The 18,819-nt window shown below is 35.1% G+C and overlaps 1 protein-coding gene across 1 annotated transcript in view; it reads right to left on the bottom strand.

Moving 5' to 3' along the window:
• The window catches only part of LOC138322105 (pneumococcal serine-rich repeat protein-like), a 52,484-nt gene that overhangs the window by 8,404 nt on the left and 25,261 nt on the right, over positions 1-18,819 (bottom strand). The window contains exons 16-32 of the mRNA XM_069266163.1: positions 14,851-14,913; positions 14,466-14,581; positions 10,726-11,022; positions 10,165-10,369; positions 9,588-9,814; positions 9,137-9,362; positions 8,642-8,878; positions 6,315-6,446; positions 5,436-5,636; positions 4,775-5,035; positions 4,456-4,654; positions 3,780-3,952; positions 2,176-2,343; positions 1,510-1,638; positions 1,105-1,155; positions 615-702; positions 187-384 (exon numbers count right to left, since the gene is read on the bottom strand). Coding sequence (XP_069122264.1) covers positions 187-384; positions 615-702; positions 1,105-1,155; positions 1,510-1,638; positions 2,176-2,343; positions 3,780-3,952; positions 4,456-4,654; positions 4,775-5,035; positions 5,436-5,636; positions 6,315-6,446; positions 8,642-8,878; positions 9,137-9,362; positions 9,588-9,814; positions 10,165-10,369; positions 10,726-11,022; positions 14,466-14,581; positions 14,851-14,913 — 2,971 coding nt within the window. The remainder of the gene's footprint in view (positions 1-186; positions 385-614; positions 703-1,104; positions 1,156-1,509; positions 1,639-2,175; positions 2,344-3,779; positions 3,953-4,455; positions 4,655-4,774; positions 5,036-5,435; positions 5,637-6,314; positions 6,447-8,641; positions 8,879-9,136; positions 9,363-9,587; positions 9,815-10,164; positions 10,370-10,725; positions 11,023-14,465; positions 14,582-14,850; positions 14,914-18,819) is intronic.

Here is an 18,819-nt window from a genome sequence, read left to right as displayed (position 1 = left end):
CTTTGTTTTGTTACAGGTTGATTGACTCCGAGGAATCAACTCACATAGGTAAACGTTGATCTACATGCATCATATTTTGAATTCGTTTAAAAAGAAACAAAAAAAGAACAAACGAACACATAAATAACATTACAACGGACAAGTCCATTTTACATCTACTTTGAAGGAGAAAACGTAATGAATTACCTATCCTGGTCGGATTCCTCGTCCAGACTTCGTTTCTTGCGTCTGCGTCTGACCACGGCCATAATACAACATAAAGCTGCCGCAGCGATTGCTAGGGCTGCTGCTGCTGGCAAGAGAATCTCCACCACCCAGTCTCCGTCTGTCGCTTTCGTTGCTGCCGATAGCTCGCACAGATCACCATAGTAACCAGAGGTACATCTGATTAAGTGTAAAAGTAATTCTGAATCAGGTCATGTCTTAGCTTTTAATACTTTCCTTCTAACATGTCGCTTTATTGTCATATTGCCAATCTGAACATGTAAAAGGCATAGATGTAACAAGGGTACGTTAAATACATCAAGCATGCGTTTTTAATCTTAATAGGATTTCGGTATCACCAATTTCTCTCTACTACAAATTGATCGTGATATGATCTCTCTTTTACTTACACGCAGATCGAGTCGTTGGTGTTCTGAAGTTGGCATGTTCCATTGTTCTGACACAATTGTGTGCCATTGTGATATCCACATATGTCAACTAGAAAAAAGACACACAGAATAATAAGATTTCTATGATAACACCATTTAGTGCACGACAGCTAACAACAACAAGCTTCACGTGTTAAACTTTTCGCGATTCAGACTAGAAACGAGGATATTCAATTATAGCGTTTTTTGATTTATTATTCATAAATTTTGTGACAATAGCAATATCCCTCGACACCGCGGACATTTCTACCCAGCTGTTCGGCTTTAAAGTGATAAGACCTGATCAATATATACAAAATATTGTACTAAAAACTGCTATTTTAGTGTAATATATTTTAATTTCTTTAAATCAGTGTACATTGTAATTCTTAATAGGACGCTAAACTAATCAACCAAATATAAAACATTGTAAACAGGTTCATTTTTATCATTTCATATTCATTGATACTACCTTGACTCCGTTCAGTGGTGGATGCTGGGATTAATGTTGTCGGTTTTGGAACTGAAAATGAAGAAATGAATGGTTTGTTACTGCAGAGGTTTTATTAACTAATTACATTATTCACAAAGCTGCATTTATTTATCAGCTCTTTACTTTATTCACCACTGAAACAATCAATAAACCACTTGAAAAATGACTATATTAACAACAAAATGTTAATTACACAATTGCAACAATCAATAAAATCATTTTGAACATGACAACTTACTTTTTACCAACCACAATGTGTTTTACATAACTGCTACAGCCAATCAAGCCAACATTTCAAATAACTACTTCACGCTTACAACCAGTCCGTTACAGGCAGTATAAGATTATCAAATCTAAACCAAGCCGAGAATGTAACATTCTTACCTGGATTACAAACGGATCCGTTCCATACAGTCGAGCGTGGACATTGACAGGTATAGTTACCGTTTGTATTGATACATATGCCTGGCTCGTTATCACAGATAGTCGTGTTCTCTAAACATTCGTTTATGTCTAAAACATATAACACAAAAATCAAAATGAACAAAAAAAAGCAATTTAAGAATAAAAATCTAATCATGAATAGAGCTGTTATTTTTCTGTAAGGATTAGTATGATGAGGATCAAAACTGTTGCTAGGTGACGAATTTTAACACAACGGAAATGGAAATAAAGCGACAGAAACTTTCGGATAAAGGTGACTTTAATTGGGTATCACGCACACATGTAATTATAAACGACGCTTTCTGTGCTCAAAGTTATTAAAAACAAACCTACATGCAATAATTTTTAAAAACTCTAAGGAGTAACCTAACACTAGTTTTGGCTCTAATGTATGTGAGCGGTAAAACAGTTATTCGTCGTAATGGCATGTTCAACTCATTACTTCTCTTTATGTGCACGATTTGCTACAATATTAATAATATGGAATAATATTCGAAATAGCATAAATTTCACGAAAACATAAACTGATATTTATCATGATTCAGTCGAGAAATTATCATCAACTAATTATGGTCAGGTGATCTGTCTAAATTTGGTAAAACATACCGAAACAACCGCCGAGAGATGATGTTCGGTACCCTTCGGGACAGTAGCTACACATGTATGGGTGTTTCTGATTCCTCTGCTCCAATGGGGATAAGTCAGTACAGTTCGAACCCCAGCTTACACAAGGAGCTCCTTGGCATCCATCGAAATCAAGCTCACAATGTTGGCCTAGAAGCAGATTACATATTTGTTGAAAAACTATGTGCATGTACAACTGACGTGTGAGTTATATATGTGTGGATGTGTTTTGATATTGTCAAACCTTTTGATAATTGACAAACTATATAACAAAACACACGCTTTTAGAGATACTACACAGAAACGAATAGGAAAGTAAAATAGTTCATACAAATAAGTCAAAACATAGCAGTTTACTACATTATGTTAATCAGTTTTCCTAGTTAGTCTAAGCTCGTATGAAATTATTTTGGGCGGTGCGTAAAAAGCTCTAATATAACAGTGCGCGATTGGATTCATTAATTGGATTGTATACATTGAATGAAAGTTCAGAAATAACCCAAGATTTCAAGATTTTAATTTTATCTCTCAGACACATAAAAATGTGTTACACGAGGACATCATAATATACTATAAGACTCTTTCAAAAGTGGATATGAAGGATAGGGATATTCTACCCGAGGGTCACAAAATATAGTAAAACCAGAGGCTTGCCGAGGGGTTTGCAACATTTTGTGACCCCGGGGGTAGAATATCCCTATCCTTCATATCCATTTATGAAAGAGTATTTTTCTTTCATATCTCGATGTTTTATTGCAATATCCCGCCATTTTGAAATAAATTCGAAGAAATCGACGACTGGAAGTCAATTTTCCATACATGGAAAATTACGTGTTATTTTCATAGCAAATTCCGTTGTTTGCATCCTTTATAGTAAAACCAGTCATATTTGTGAAAAAAATGTTAAACATTTTACCGGGGAAATAGAGATTTTGTTGACGCCGTGACGTCACGAGGCTTTATTGCATGGGAAGCCATGCAATACAGCCTCAGGAGACATGAGTGTATTGCCCTGGACCAGCCAGTATTACACTCGTAGGTATGAAAGAAATAAACATATACATGACAAGATAGATACAAAATCTACATGTACAAGGTATAGAAATACAGAAAGTTATAATTGTAAAGTAATATTATTACCTTTCTTAGAAAAATAGCAAACTTGTTCATAACTTTGATATAGCAAACATTCAATAGACGCTCTAATTTTAAAAAAAAGTAGGATATTTGGTGTAGTACTGAGCAAAATATTTTCCCTAATAGTTTTAATTTACCGTTTTTTTACATTTGAAAAGATAGTGAAATTCATCTCCGATATCAACATGACATAAATTACATATTCTATTCTCCTTTGGGATACCAAGCCATCGCCCAGTTTCAATAGGGAACTTTATATTTGAGGTACGAAATTTTGTAATAGTAATTCTGTTTTATTCCGATAACAGAACTAGTAAATATAAATCAATGATAATAGCGAGACATCTAATTTAATGATAATGATGTCATTCCCAGAAATATCATTGCCAAAAAAACGATTAAAATAATTTCTATATCATTAATTATTGATGATATTTCCCCCAACTTACCTGTCCATCCTATATCACATTGACATGAAGCCAAACGAAAGTTATCTGTGGGCTGTACGCTTGGGAGAAGTCGATCAAACCTGCATTTACCATTACCGGAGCAATCACAGATTTGTATCTCATACTCCAGAGTTTCCGATACAAGACCTGTATTATTCTCCACACCAGTGAAACTAAAACAAAAATCAAAACGTTGATTTCAATGACGACGTTTTCACCATTAGTTTTGATAATAAAGCCGCATTTTATTCAAAATGTTACAAATCGCAAAGAACAACGAGCGCGAAATTCCAATTGCTGCAAAAAATTAGGAATGCAAAAGAAGAACTAAAGCATTGTAACATAATTTGGTTAAGTTTTACGCTATATATATAATTCATTGTGATACCTACCAATGCAATTTGAATTTGAACCTTTGGTAATTATTACCATAATTGTTTTTTTGTTCATGAGATTGTCAAATGTCTTGGGCGTGTTGACCATGCAAATAAAGCGTACTAATCCGGAAACAATGAGTCTATTAAAATATATTTTATCTATATCGTAACGATTTGGAGTTCCGATTACGTTTTCGTATATAAATTATATCATCATTTTGGATATTCTTAGCATCACCAGTTGCTAATATTATATTGCGGTTCCCGCATGCGTGAACAACGTGAGGTGGATGACTGACCTGAGATGCACGGTTTCCAAGGAGACAGGAGTCCAAGTGAAGATTGCAAAAGTACCATTGTTTATACAGGTGGCGTTAACTTCAGTGTTACATCTCACGGTGACACTAGGCACGTGTCTCAGATAAAGCGTCACTTCCGTACCAACCGTCATATTTACGATTCTACTACCGCTTGCTTCCAAAGGTGGAATTTGTGTCTCTACAAAGAAGGAAAATTATCTTTCACTATGAAGTTTCATTTCTTATACAACTTACATTTTTTTTTAAATATTCTATAAAAAATGTATAATATTGAAAAGAAATCTTTAATTTTTCTTACTTAAAACATGCTTTTGGTCGGCGATTGTGTTTGCCAGCACTAATGCTTGGTTAGCTGCCGTTTCATCCTTAAGAACAAGCCTTTGATACAGGCAAGCTTTAGACAACGTGGAATCGGCCATCACACAGGCGTTGTACTCTGTTGAGTTCATGTCGTTATAGATGTTGGGATAAAGTTCGTCCAGGAAAAATGGCGTGGTATAAGTTACGTTTATGGTTAGGTTCTGGGGCATGGACGTGGTGTTGTCAGGTGAAACCCTCCCTATGGCAAAAATAAGAAAACTGTTAGCTTCCCTTTGTAACATAAGCCAACAATGATATCAGATATCTTTGTAAGAAATATAAATCAATTAGAATCAATTTTGAAAACATTGCACATTTGCAAGTACATGAATTATAGATTGTTGATTTATCCTTTTTATAGCTTTTTATGATTTAAAACCAAGAGGATGTCTTCTTAATTTGGCGTTTTCATATTGAAATATAAGCCTAATGCCTGAAGAATAACATAGAATATCCGTTATCGCTATTCAGCTTCAGTTATAAAAAAGACACTGAAGGGTTACATTTGCATCATCATTACAAATAAAGCCACTAAACGTCCCTTCTATCATGTTAATTAATAAAACGCAAATGACTTTAATTATATGACCTATACTTACAACTATGCATCTGTGTAAATATTTCTCTGTCGGTAGAATTTAACGGAAGTGGCTGCACAATTTTACCGCGCATGCTAAAATCGTCCGATGTGTTGTTGTTCGCTGTTCCTAGTAACCCGCTGGTGTTGCGAACAACTTCCGGAGGGGTGACAACAACGGCGGAAATGGATCCATCCGTATCACAGAATGTTGTCGAAAAGCCTACGAACAGAATTTGTCAACATGGAAACATTCACAGCATTATTATATCTATTAATTACAAGCGCTGTATCAAATGGGATATAATTATCAAAACAATACACGGGAAAATAGTTTACCCAACCTATGATTTACCTGATCTTCGTCTATTGATAAGCCATTGGCTTCTAGATCAACTTTACTTTCGACTTCTGTCGTGTAGAATTCATCGAGTTCACCCAATACAACGTTTTAATGGACCTAAGATATTCCAGTATCATCCCTGTAAACACTATATCACGTATCCTCTATAGGCGCTTAATCGAGGTCTCAGAACGAAAACGTACATGGTGTACTTATGTACTTATACAACAATGTTCAGATAGAGTATTTAAATCAGTTTCAGAATACAATCAAGACTTTTCAACGAAGCATGGATCATGTACTTTCATATCGTAATATGAAGCCAATTCTACACCGTACAATAATAAGATTAGCTCCTCCAGAATGCTGCAAAGATAAGATAGCGATACTAGTGCCTTATTTTTTATTAGGAACAGGGAATATCTTCTCATTATCAATCAAATTACTATTATCATAGTCTGATCTCGATATGCTATAAATTTTGATAACCACCAAAACAGTAAGAGGAAACAGAAAACCAAATTACAGAAAAATATTACAGACCACCGCTATACTTACCCGAAGTCTCTACTAGAGCCACACAATCTTCATTGTCCCTGTAGATAGTCAAATTTTTGCGTCTCTCCCGAAATCTAGAGTTTCTCTTAAAACGTTTAGTAATTGATACGCCACCAACAGATATTTCGAGACCTGAAACAAAGTGATAAAGTTTAAATGATTTCTGTATAATTTGTTTTAAATTCAGTTTCAAAACATATCTGAATTGACAACTATATAATTTTTCTCATTCACACTAAGTGCACATCAACCCTACCCCTAACACTTCATATGTGTTTCAAACAAAACATTTTGTATACTCTACAACTGCTTATCCCACTTGTCACGTTAGTGTCGCTGGTGTACTGACCAGTTTGAAGGCTAAGCTCCTATCTACCTGTTCGTTTGTCGTTCTGAGACACTGTCACGTTAGTGTCGCTGGTGTACTGACCAGTTTGAAGGCTAAGCTCCTATCTACCTGTTCGTTTGTCGTTCTGAGACACTGTCACGTTAGTGTCGCTGGTGTACTGACCAGTTTGAAGGCTAAGCTCCTATCTACCTGTTCGTTTGTCGTTCTGAGACACTGTCACGTTAGTGTCGCTGGTGTACTGACCAGTTTGAAGGCTAAGCTCCTATCTACCTGTTCGTTTGTCGTTCTGAGACACTGTCACGTTAGTGTCGCTGGTGTACTGACCAGTTTGAAGGCTAAGCTCCTATCTACCTGTTCGTTTGTCGTTCTGAGACACTGTCACGTTAGTGTCGCTGGTGTACTGACCAGTTTGAAGGCTAAGCTCCTATCTACCTGTTCGTTTGTCGTTCTGAGACACTGTCACGTTAGTGTCGCGGTGTACTGACCAGTTTGAAGGCTAAGCTCCTATCTACCTGTTCGTTTGTCGTTCTGAGACACTGTCACGTTAGTGTCGCGGTTACTGACAGTTTGAAGGCTAAGCTCCTATCTACTGTTCGTTTGTCGTTCTGAGACACTGTCACGTTAGTGTCGCGGTGTACTGACCAGTTTGAAGGCTAAGCTCCTATCTACCTGTTCGTTTGTCGTTCTGAGACACGTCACGTTGTGCGCGGTGTACTGATTAGTGTCGCGGTGTACTGACCAGTTTGAAGGCTAAGCTCCTATCTACCTGTTCGTTTGTCGTTCTGAGACACTGTCACGTTAGTGTCGCGGTGTACTGACCAGTTTGAAGGCTAAGCTCCTATCTACCTGTTCGTTTGTCGTTCTGAGACACTGTCACGTTAGTGTCGCCTGTACTGACCAGTTTGAAGGCTAAGCTCCTATCTACCTGTTCGTTTGTCGTTCTGAGACACTGTCACGTTGTGCGCGTACTGACTTGAGGCTGACCTGCAGTGTGTCGGGTGTATGACAGTTTGAAGGCTAAGCTCCTATCTACCTGTTCGTTTGTCGTTCTGAGACACTGTCACGTTAGTGTCGCTGGTGTACTGACCAGTTTGAAGGCTAAGCTCCTATCTACCTGTTCGTTTGTCGTTCTGAGACACTGTCACGTTAGTGTCGCTGGTGTACTGACCAGTTTGAAGGCTAAGCTCCTATCTACCTGTTCGTTTGTCGTTCTGAGACACTGTCACGTTAGTGTCGCCGGTGTACTGACCAGTTTGAAGGCTAAGCTCCTATCTACCTGTTCGTTTGTCGTTCTGAGACACTGTCACGTTAGTGTCGCCGGTGTACTGACCAGTTTGAAGGCTAAGCTCCTATCTACCTGTTCGTTTGTCGTTCTGAGACACTGTCACGTTAGTGTCGCTGGTGTACTGACCAGTTTGAAGGCTAAGCTCCTATCTACCTGTTCGTTTGTCGTTCTGAGACACTGTCACGTTAGTGTCGCGTGTATGACGTTGAGCTAGTCTATTCTGTTCGTTTGTCGTCTAGACACTGTCACGTGTCGCGTTACTGACAGTTTGAAGGCTAAGCTCCTATCACCTTTCGTTTGTCGTTCTGAGACACTGTCACGTTAGTGTCGCGGTGTACTGACCAGTTTGAAGGCTAAGCTCCTATCTACCTGTTCGTTTGTCGTTCTGAGACACTGTCACGTTAGTGTCGCTGGTGTACTGACCAGTTTGAAGGCTAAGCTCCTATCTACCTGTTCGTTTGTCGTTCTGAGACACTGTCACGTTAGTGTCGCCGGTGTACTGACCAGTTTGAAGGCTAAGCTCCTATCTACCTGTTCGTTTGTCGTTCTGAGACACTGTCACGTTAGTGTCGCCGGTGTACTGACCAGTTTGAAGGCTAAGCTCCTATCTACCTGTTCGTTTGTCGTTCTGAGACACTGTCACGTTAGTGTCGCCGGTGTACTGACCAGTTTGAAGGCTAAGCTCCTATCTACCTGTTCGTTTGTCGTTCTGAGACACTGTCACGTTGGTGTCGCCGATGAATCTATAAGATGTGAAGGTTGTCAGACTGCTGTTGGCCTGGTTTGGATCACCTCCTAACCAGATCGGTTCCATCTGGCTGTGTAACACGGACCCAGTGGTTGTCTCCGCCAACAAGTATGTTCCATTTCCACTAAACGTATATTCAAGTCCATCAAACGTCTGTAGATTTGGAGATCCGAAAACTGAAGCTGTAATATAAAATCGTGTCTCTTTATTATTTCTCACGATACATGATCGTACAATGTATCTAGGAATTATGATTACATCCACCATATTCTCAAGGATAGCATGTGTGGTTGTTAATATTGGAGTAATAAAAAAGGAGAAACTGTTAAGATGGATCAACGTAAATACAGTATCAAAGACAGAACGACTTGAAGTAATGCCAACAGAAACCGACCTATTTATAAGCAAAATATGAATCTTTTTAAAGTATCATTACTTACCAATGATGGGAGGGTTGTACTTGGAGCAAGAGGAAACAGCGCGCAGCGCGTAATACTGTTGGCATGTATACTCATCCGAACAGCACGCGTCACGTGCGCCAATATCACGTGATTGATGAAGGGCGGGAAAACTCTCTGGATGGTAACGGTAGAATGCGGTGGGGCCACGTGGCCCGGTCAGTAACGACCCTTTCACAGGCGTGTCTGTAGGGTTGTAGCAACAGTGCTAAAATAAACCGTAAAGGGTGGTATTAGATGCGCATCTCGTATAATGATCAAACTGGCCACAAAAGTTAGACCAACACAAGAAAATATAACACAGTCTCGTTGTTTTGTTCAATTATATTAACGTTTGATACAATGAAGTTTAACAAATCCTATATTGTAAGTTACAATCGATATATAATGATTTAAAAATGCTTCGACTGATTAAAATGTCCAGTAAACCTACCAATCCGTGTCCGTTTATCGTCGGAGATACGAGGTCAGCACAGAAGGTGGCGTTATCGAAATAGAAATTAGGGTCTGCAAATATCTGAGCTGTCGAACAAGGGCATGCTGGGATAGAGCTTGTGACGTTATCACGTGACTCCCGAGTCAGCCAATCACGACATGTTGCGGTGTCGTTACTCACTGTCGACTCGTTGTATAGTTTGAATAACCATTTGCCAATAAGACCTGAAACGTATAAAGAAACACTTTTGTATGTGAGATTCCGTTTGTGTATACAGAATGAAGGCTGTGCGGATGTTGAAATACAGATTCATTTGGTCTTTTTTCTACTATGGAATTAGCATTTCACTGATTCCGTGATGTTATGGTTAATATTGATTCATTATCAACATTCAATGCTTAAAATGATTATAAATTTCAATATCTTGGTAGAATACAACGCTCAAAGATGCATTTCTGCAATTGTCGTGTTAAAGTGACTTCAAAACAAAAGTTCGGGATTAGTTGTTGGAAAAAGTCTCATAGAAGAGGTATTAAATAACTACAGTATATATATATATGTTATTTCTCTATACCTATGTTCCCTAGAGTCGTGGATACGTCCACAGCCTGTGGTGTTCCGGAGCTATTGAAGAACGCGTTATATCCGTCTGAGCCGAAATCGAGGCCAATGACAGGCGTCCTTGCTAGGCTGTAAGGTAAGGTGTTGTTTTGGTCGTAATCGTAAACAGCCACGGTTCGGTCTCCGTCGGAAAACAAGACCAGTCGGAATGATGTGTTCTGGAACACGAGTATGTAGCAAATAAAGATGGCAAGTAGACATTGTTACTGGTCCTATAGATACTGGAGATAGTGTTACCACACACTCACGTTATTCTCAGTCAAATAGCAATGTATAACCAGTAGAAAAGCTACTGATCTTTGGAAACGTGCTTTACATTGATACTAATTCAGTAATGGAGATATCATACTTCTTGAATTGGTTTAAGTTTTACAGGCTATTGTCATTGAGAAAAATGAGTACCAAGATTTAATCTTTCCACTGACGTGTGTTGAAATTAGAAAAATGCAGAACATTGCAAAAGGGATAAAAAGTGTTATCATTTCGACTTTTTCCCGCCTGTTTTAAAACTCACTTCTTTTCCGTGGTAAATTTCTGCCGGGTACGGAGTGACGTGATTCCAATGCACATCTATCGCCCATGTTGGATTAAATCCGGGTTCAAAATGTGACAGCCACTCTTGTGTGATGTTCGTGCTATTCTGGACATTTTCGTACACAGTTGCGTAAACAGAAGAATCTGTCGTGTTCCGAATATCAAAGTCAGTCCAAAATGGCGCTAACAAGACAGTGTTGCTTGCTCCGATCGGTAAAGGCCTTGGGTTGTACCCAACCGTGTTGTTACCAAGGGATACAAGTCCATTAACACTTACCTACGGACACAAACAATGCTTCATATATCAAGTGTTCCAATATATGTATTCAGAGGATGAAGATTTACTCAATACCAACTTAAATGAATATCTTGATTATGACAATATACCAAAATTAATTTTTTCAGAATCCATTAGTTTAGAGGGCAATATAACTTATGAAGAAGCAGGTATTACCTTAAAAGAAAATGAAAAATAATAAAAGCCCAGGCTCAGATGGCTTCACCGTTGAGTTTTAAAAATGTTTCTGGAAACAGCTTTCAAAAACACAAAGGCAGGGAATCATAACTTGTTTACCAAAGTGAGATAATTCAAGGCAATACTTGAAAAATTGGAGACCTATTTCACTTTTAAATACTATATATAAAATCGCTTCAGGCATTATCACAAACAGAATAAGAAAAGCATTAGTCACCATAATCAATATTGATCAGTCTGGATTTATATTGTGTAGGTATATTGGGGGAAATACTAGAATCATTAACAATATAATGAATTGTGCAGATGAAATTACATACCAGGCATATTGTTAAATGTTGATATTGAAAAAAAACCTTTAGAGTCAGTCAGCTGGGATTTTATTGACAAAGTACTTGCATTTTTTCATTTTTGGAAATGATATACGTAAATGGGTTAATGTTTTTCAAAATGGTTCTAACTATGCAGTTAATCAGGGAGAAAATTTGTCTTAATTTTTTCTTATAAATCGAGGTTGTCGTCAAGGAGATCCTGATATTTATTTATACTTTGTGCAGAAGTGTTAGGAATTAGAATTCGAAATAATGTTAATATTAAGGGTATTAATATTGAAAACACCCCTATATTACTACCCCAGTATGCCGATGTCAATTATTCTAGATGGGTCAAAACAATCATTGAATGAATCAATGAGTGAATTAAAAAAAAAAATATGTAGAAATATCTGGCTTGAAAATAAACAAAAATAAGACTGAAGTAATTTTGATAGGGAGTAAAAATATAATGAGCAACACTTTTGTTCGGAGTGGAACTTGAATTGGGGAAAAACAACATTTACAATGATTTCAATGTAGATCTACATAGAATATTTAAATTAAATAATTGATTTCAATGTAGATCTACATAGAATATTTAAAGTGAATTATGCCAAAGAACTAGTCAAAATTTAAACACTTGAATAATTGGAATAAAAGAATATACTTACACCTATTGGTAAATTACAAGTTGTCAAATCACTACTTATTTCACAACTTAATCACCTATTCATTGCATAACCGAACCCGGAAATTTCATTTTTAAAAGCACTAAACTCAGAAATATATCATTTTTCTCTGGAACAGTAAAGTGGACAAAATTAAGAGAGACATTGTTATAAAAGAATATAATGATGGTGGTCTTAAAATGATAGATATATTGTCTTTTATCAAAGCTCTAAAGTTAACATGGATAAAAAGATTATATACAAGGTCAAGTAAATGGCAAAGGATTTTAGGTAAAAATATTGACATAGGCAAGCTTGCTAATTGTGGAGAAGGATATATTAAAGAATGTGAATCTAAATGTAACAATCAATTTTGGAAAGATGTTTTTCATTCTTGGAACTACTTTATTGAGAAAAAAACAAAGTTAAAATATACTCCTGAAATATTGAAAACACCAATTTGGTACAATAATGATACTAAGATGTACTAATTGACAGAAAAAGGGTATTCTACAAAGGCTGGTATCAAAAAGGTGTTATTTTTCTTAATGACATTTTGAAATATCCATACTAATTAAGTTTTTACAATTTTCAAGAATTCACTGATAAATTTAATGTAAATACTAACTTTATAACTTACCAAGGAATTATCAACTCTAATAGAGAATACCTAACACACAATCAACTTGACAATGTCAATTTGCCATATCCAATTATACCAAATAATTTCGAAATTTTTATTAAACATAAAAAAGGATCTAAAGAATTCTACCGTATACTTTGTCAAAAAAAACCACTATGTTCGCTGGCAAAAGAAAATGGAATAACTTATTTGAAATCAATGTTGAAACCTGGAAAAAAATATATTCTACTCCTTTCCCGAGTTAATATAACTTCAAAACTGCAATGGCTGCAATGCAGAGTCAACTAACACATCCTTACAACAAACTCATATTTATTTAAAAATTTTTTATCTAAAAACCTACACTGCTTTTTTGTGAGACAGAGATAGAAACAATAGCACATTTATTTTGAGAATGCAGCGAAGTATAACTATTTTTTGAGCACTTTGAATTTTTAGTTGATGCGTTACTTATTCCTTTTTTGTTCAATAAAGAAGTAATTCTCTTCGGTGTAACAAACAATAAAAACATGTCTTATATAATTGATAATCTGATTTTACTAATCATGAAACAGTACATTTATAGATCTAGGTGTCTTCAACAAAACCTGTCTGTAGCATCATTAAAATCTATTATAAAAGAAAATTATGATATTCAGAAATAAATTAGTACTGGTAAAGGTAATAAATACATAGAAAAAATTAACCATGATTGGAAAAAATGGATTAAACTTATAGAAACTTCACTAAATCCTGACAGTACGAGATAAAATATACTCGATTACAAAATTGTTTTAACACACTTGTCTATTATTATTGAATGCATGTTTTTTGGATGGGTGTGTGAATGTGTGAATATAGATGAGTATGTTAAATGAAAAAAAAATGAGACATGACAATAATGTGGCTGATGATGAAGAGGATGATGATGATTGAGATGAGGGCAATAATGAGTTTAATGACTATGATGATGATGATGGTGATGATGATGATGATGATGATGATGTAATATCACATTATTACATTTGTGTATATGAACACGTATTTTTGAAAACTTAAAAAGTTACAAAAAAGTGTTCCCACATACAAACACTGTAAATAGGTTTCAGTACAAAGTAATTTCAATCCTTCTTTACGATAATATACAATATGTACCTTATCTAATTCTAAATTGAAATCTCTTTTGCATAGTTTGTTTTTCAAATGTATTAAAAAATGATTTTATTGATTCAGGTGTTTTTCATTTCTTTAATACGGTAAAATACTCTGTTTTCGCGTATACAGTTAATCGCCTATTTGTAATTTTTGATATGTTCGGGAATACATAAATTTGCGGCCTAGCGCTCTAACTTTCAATCATGCATTCATATATATTTTATACAATAATTCGCGAAACGTTTAAATTACCGTCCGAGCTATTTCGTGAAATTACGCGAAATTTTATTTCACGAAAATGAAGTGGTTTACAGTATTTTCTGAGAAGTCTATAAACTAAATAAATTTATACCATTAGGTCGACATCATTGTTTTTTATATCGTTTTCGCGACATACCCAAAGTCTTCTAACGTTTATCCAATTATAATACAAGGGCGTTCGAACCTTTGTATACGTGAACATGTGATGTATGTAACTGTACGTACGTGAATCAATTTGAATCTGCTTCCGTACACTGGGATGCTGCCGCTCACAGGAATTTCTACAGACGTTCCATCATCCGTCTTATCCAGTAGAATGGTGAAAATGTTGGACAATATGGCTGTAAAACAAGTTACGATATATGTTTAACCATTACACATTGTAAAGTCAAAAATCTAATTTGGATGATTTTTTCCTAACCACACAGTTTGAAAGTACCTTTCCAACGATAACGTTTAGTATGCTAGCACTATATACTCGGGATTATTTTCCTGCTATTGCACGAAGTTCAACACGAACATACACTGATGCATTTTACAAACAAGGCATTCCAACGCAAATGGAAATGGATCTGTCTAAGACGCATTTAATTCAATCATACACACTTACCGGATGTTGTTGTCGCTGACATTGTTGTACCTGGTGAGGTTAATCTGGCGCTTGTTTGGTTACCTATAAATGAAAAGAAAACATATCGTTACTATTCAGCCATGTTTTATTTGGCATTTTCCTGAGATAAGAGTTTTGATATTAACTAATGCTTATTTAAACTTTACGTTTTTTTCTGACATTAAGATTAAATCTTGATGAATATTGACAATGATAATACATTTAACATATATTGAATGCATAATATAAACTTTAATTTGAGAAAGCAAATATTAAAAGTCAGTGATTTAGACATATAATTAGTAGCGCGTATTACTTTGATTATATCGAAAGCAGCTAGGTTATAATGTATACTGGGTTATGGAGTGGGACTATCACCACTGATAATGTATGACATCGTCCTGGCGTGCATTGGTTATATAGAACACATAAATGCCTTTATCCCATACCAGTCTCCATCTCTGATCAGGTTAAATACGGCGAGCAGCAACACATTATTGTAAAAAAAAAACCAACAACAATATGTATTGTGTAATACATTGTTATACAGTTATATACCATCACAATACTATTGCTTTATTTGTTATAAATATCGTCTCTGATGTTTCGTTATACAAAGTTACAGTGGTATACTGTATATATCATTATAATGCTACCATATTGCTTTATTGGAACAATTTACTGCAATGGTATTCTTTGTTACGTTGTTGTATATTGTTACGTTATTGTACATTGTTACGTTGTTGTACATTGTTACGTTGTTGTACATTGTTACGTTGTTGTACATTGTTACGTTGTTATTTATGGTTACGTTGTTGTACATTGTTACGTTGTTGTATATTGTTACGTTGTTGTACATTGTTACGTTGTTGTATATTGTTACGTTGTTGTACATTGTTACGTTATTGTACATTGTTACGTTGTTGTACATTGCTACATTGCTGTACATTGTTACGTTGTTACACATGGTTTTGTACATTGTTACGTTGTTGTACATTGTTGTACATTGTTACGTTGTTGTATATTGTTACGTTGTTGTATATTGTTACGTTGTTGTATATTGTTACGTTGTTTTACATTGCTACATTGCTGTACATTGTTACGTTGTTGTACATTGTTACGTTGTTGTACATTGTTGTACATTGTTACGTTGTTGTATATTGTTACGTTGTTGTATATTGTTACGTTATTGTACATTGCTACATTGCTGTACATTGTTACGTTGTTGTACATTGTTACGTTGTTGTACATTGTTGTTACGTTGTTACATTGTTACGTTGTTGCATATTGTTACGTTGTTGTACATTGTTACGTTACTTGTACATTGTTACGTTATTGTACATTGTTACGTTTTGTCTGTTGTGTTACATGTTACGTTGTTGTACATTGTTACTTGTTACATGTTACGTTGTTGTACATTGTTACGTTGTTGTCCATTGTTACGTTTGTTGTACATTGTTACGTTATTGTTGTCATTGTTACGTTGTTACATTGTTGTCATGTTATTGTTACATTGTTACGTTGTTGTACATTGTTACGTTGTTGTCATGTTACGTTTTGTACATTGTTACTTGTTGTCTGTACATTGTGTACGTTACATTGTTGTACATTGTTACGTTGTTGTACATTGTTGTTCATTGTTACGTTGTTGTACATTGTTACGTTGTTGTACATTGTTGTTCTTTGTTGTACATTGTTACGTTGTTGTACATTGTTACGTTGTTGTACATTGTTACGTTGTTGTACATTGTTACGTTGTTGTACTTGTTACGTTGTTGTTACATTGTTACGTTGTTGTACATTGTTACGTTGTTGTACATTGTTACGTTGTTGTACATTGTTACGTTGTTGTACATTGTTACGTTGTTGTTACATTGTTACGTTGTATGTACATTGTTACGTTGTTGTACATTGTTACGTTGTTAATTGTTACGTTTTGTACATTGTTACGTTGTTGTACATTGTTACGTTGTTGTACATTGTTACGTTGTTGTACATTGTTACGTTGTTGTACATTGTTACGTTGTTGTACATTGTTACGTTGTTGTAAATCGTTACGTTGTTGTATATTGTTACGTTGTTGTACATTGTTACGTTGTTGTACATTGTTACGTTGTTGTACATTGTTACATTGTTGTACATTGTTACGTTGTTGACATTGTTTACGTTTTGTACATTGTTACTTGTTGTACATTGTTACGTTTTGTACATTGTTACGTTGTTGTACATTGTTACGTTGTTGTACATTGTTAATTCGTTGTTGTACATTGTTACGTTGTTGTACATTGTTACGTTTTGTACATTGTTACGTTGTTGTACATTGTTACGTTGTTGTACATTGTTACGTTGTTGTACATTGTTACGTTGTTGTACATTGTTACGTTATTGTACATTGTTACGTTGTTGTACATTGTTACGTTGTTGTACATTGTTACGTTGTTGTACATTGTTACGTTGTTGTACATTGTTACGTTGTTGTACATTGTTACGTTATTGTACATTGTTACGTTGTTGTACATTGTTGTACATTGTTACGTTGTTGTATATTGTTACGTTGTTGTACATTGTTACGTTATTGTACATTGTTACGTTATTGTACATTGTTACGTTATTGTACATTGTTACGTTGTTGTACATTGTTGTTCATTGTTACGTTGTTGTACATTGTTACGTTGTTGTACATTGTTGTTCATTGTTACGTTGTTGTACATTGTTACGTTGTTGTACATTGTTACGTTGTTGTACATTGTTACGTTGTTGTACATTGTTACGTTGTTGTACATTGTTACGTTGTTGTACATTGTTACGTTGTTGTACATTGTTACGTTGTTGTACATTGTTACGTTGTTGTACATTGTTACGTTGTTGTATATTGTTACGTTGTTGTACATTGTTACGTTGTTGTAAATTGTTACGTTGTTGTACATTGTTACGTTATTGTACATTATTACATTGTTGTACATTGTTACGTTATTGTACATTGTTACGTTGTTGTACATTGTAACGATATTGTATATTGTTACGTTATTGTACATTGTTACGTTGTTGTACATTGCTACGTTGTTGTACATTGTTGTTCATTGTTACGTTGTTGTACATTGTTACGTTGTTGTACATTGTTGTACATTGTTACGTTATTGTACATTGTTACGTTGTTGTACATTGTTACGTTGTTGTACATTGTTACGTTGTTGTACATTGTTACGTTATTGTACATTGTTACGTTGTTGTATATTGTTACGTTGTTGTACATTGTTACGTTGTTGTACATTGTTACGTTGTTGTACATTGTTACGTTGTTGTACATTGTTACGTTGTTGTACATTGTTACGTTATTGTACATTGTTACGTTATTGTACATTGTTACGTTATTGTACATTGTTACGTTGTTGTACATTGTTACGTTGTTGTAAATCGTTACGTTGTTGTACATTGTTACGTTGTTGTACATTGTTACGTTATTGTACATTGTTACGTTGTTGTACATTGTTACGTTATTGTACATTGTTACGTTGTTGTACATTGTTACGTTGTTGTATATTGTTACGTTATTGTACATTGTTACATTGTTGTACATTGTTACGTTATTGTACATTGTTACGTTGTTGTACATTGTTACGTTGTTGTATATTGTTACGTTATTGTACATTGTTACGTTGTTGTACATCGTTACGTTATTGTACATTGTTACATTATTGTACATTGTTACACATAGTTACGTTGTTGTATATTGTTACGTTTTTGTACATTGTTGTACATTGTTACATTGCTACATTATTGTACACTGTTTTGTTACGATGTTGTACATTGTTACATTGTTGTGCATTGTTGCAATTGTTGCTGATTTATAGATATGACTACAGTTTTGTGATACATTGTTACAATGACTGTCACACACCCTGTTTAAAATTCATGATGTTATTTTGGTTTCTTACGTTTTGGAAATGTGTATGCTTAATCCTCATACTT

Source organism: Argopecten irradians, chromosome 4 (genome assembly GCF_041381155.1).
Source record: "Argopecten irradians isolate NY chromosome 4, Ai_NY, whole genome shotgun sequence".
NCBI classification, from domain to species: Eukaryota; Metazoa; Mollusca; class Bivalvia; order Pectinida; family Pectinidae; genus Argopecten; species Argopecten irradians.
The sequence above is the reverse complement of the archived record's forward strand: the minus strand, read 5'-3'. Positions and strand labels throughout refer to the sequence as shown.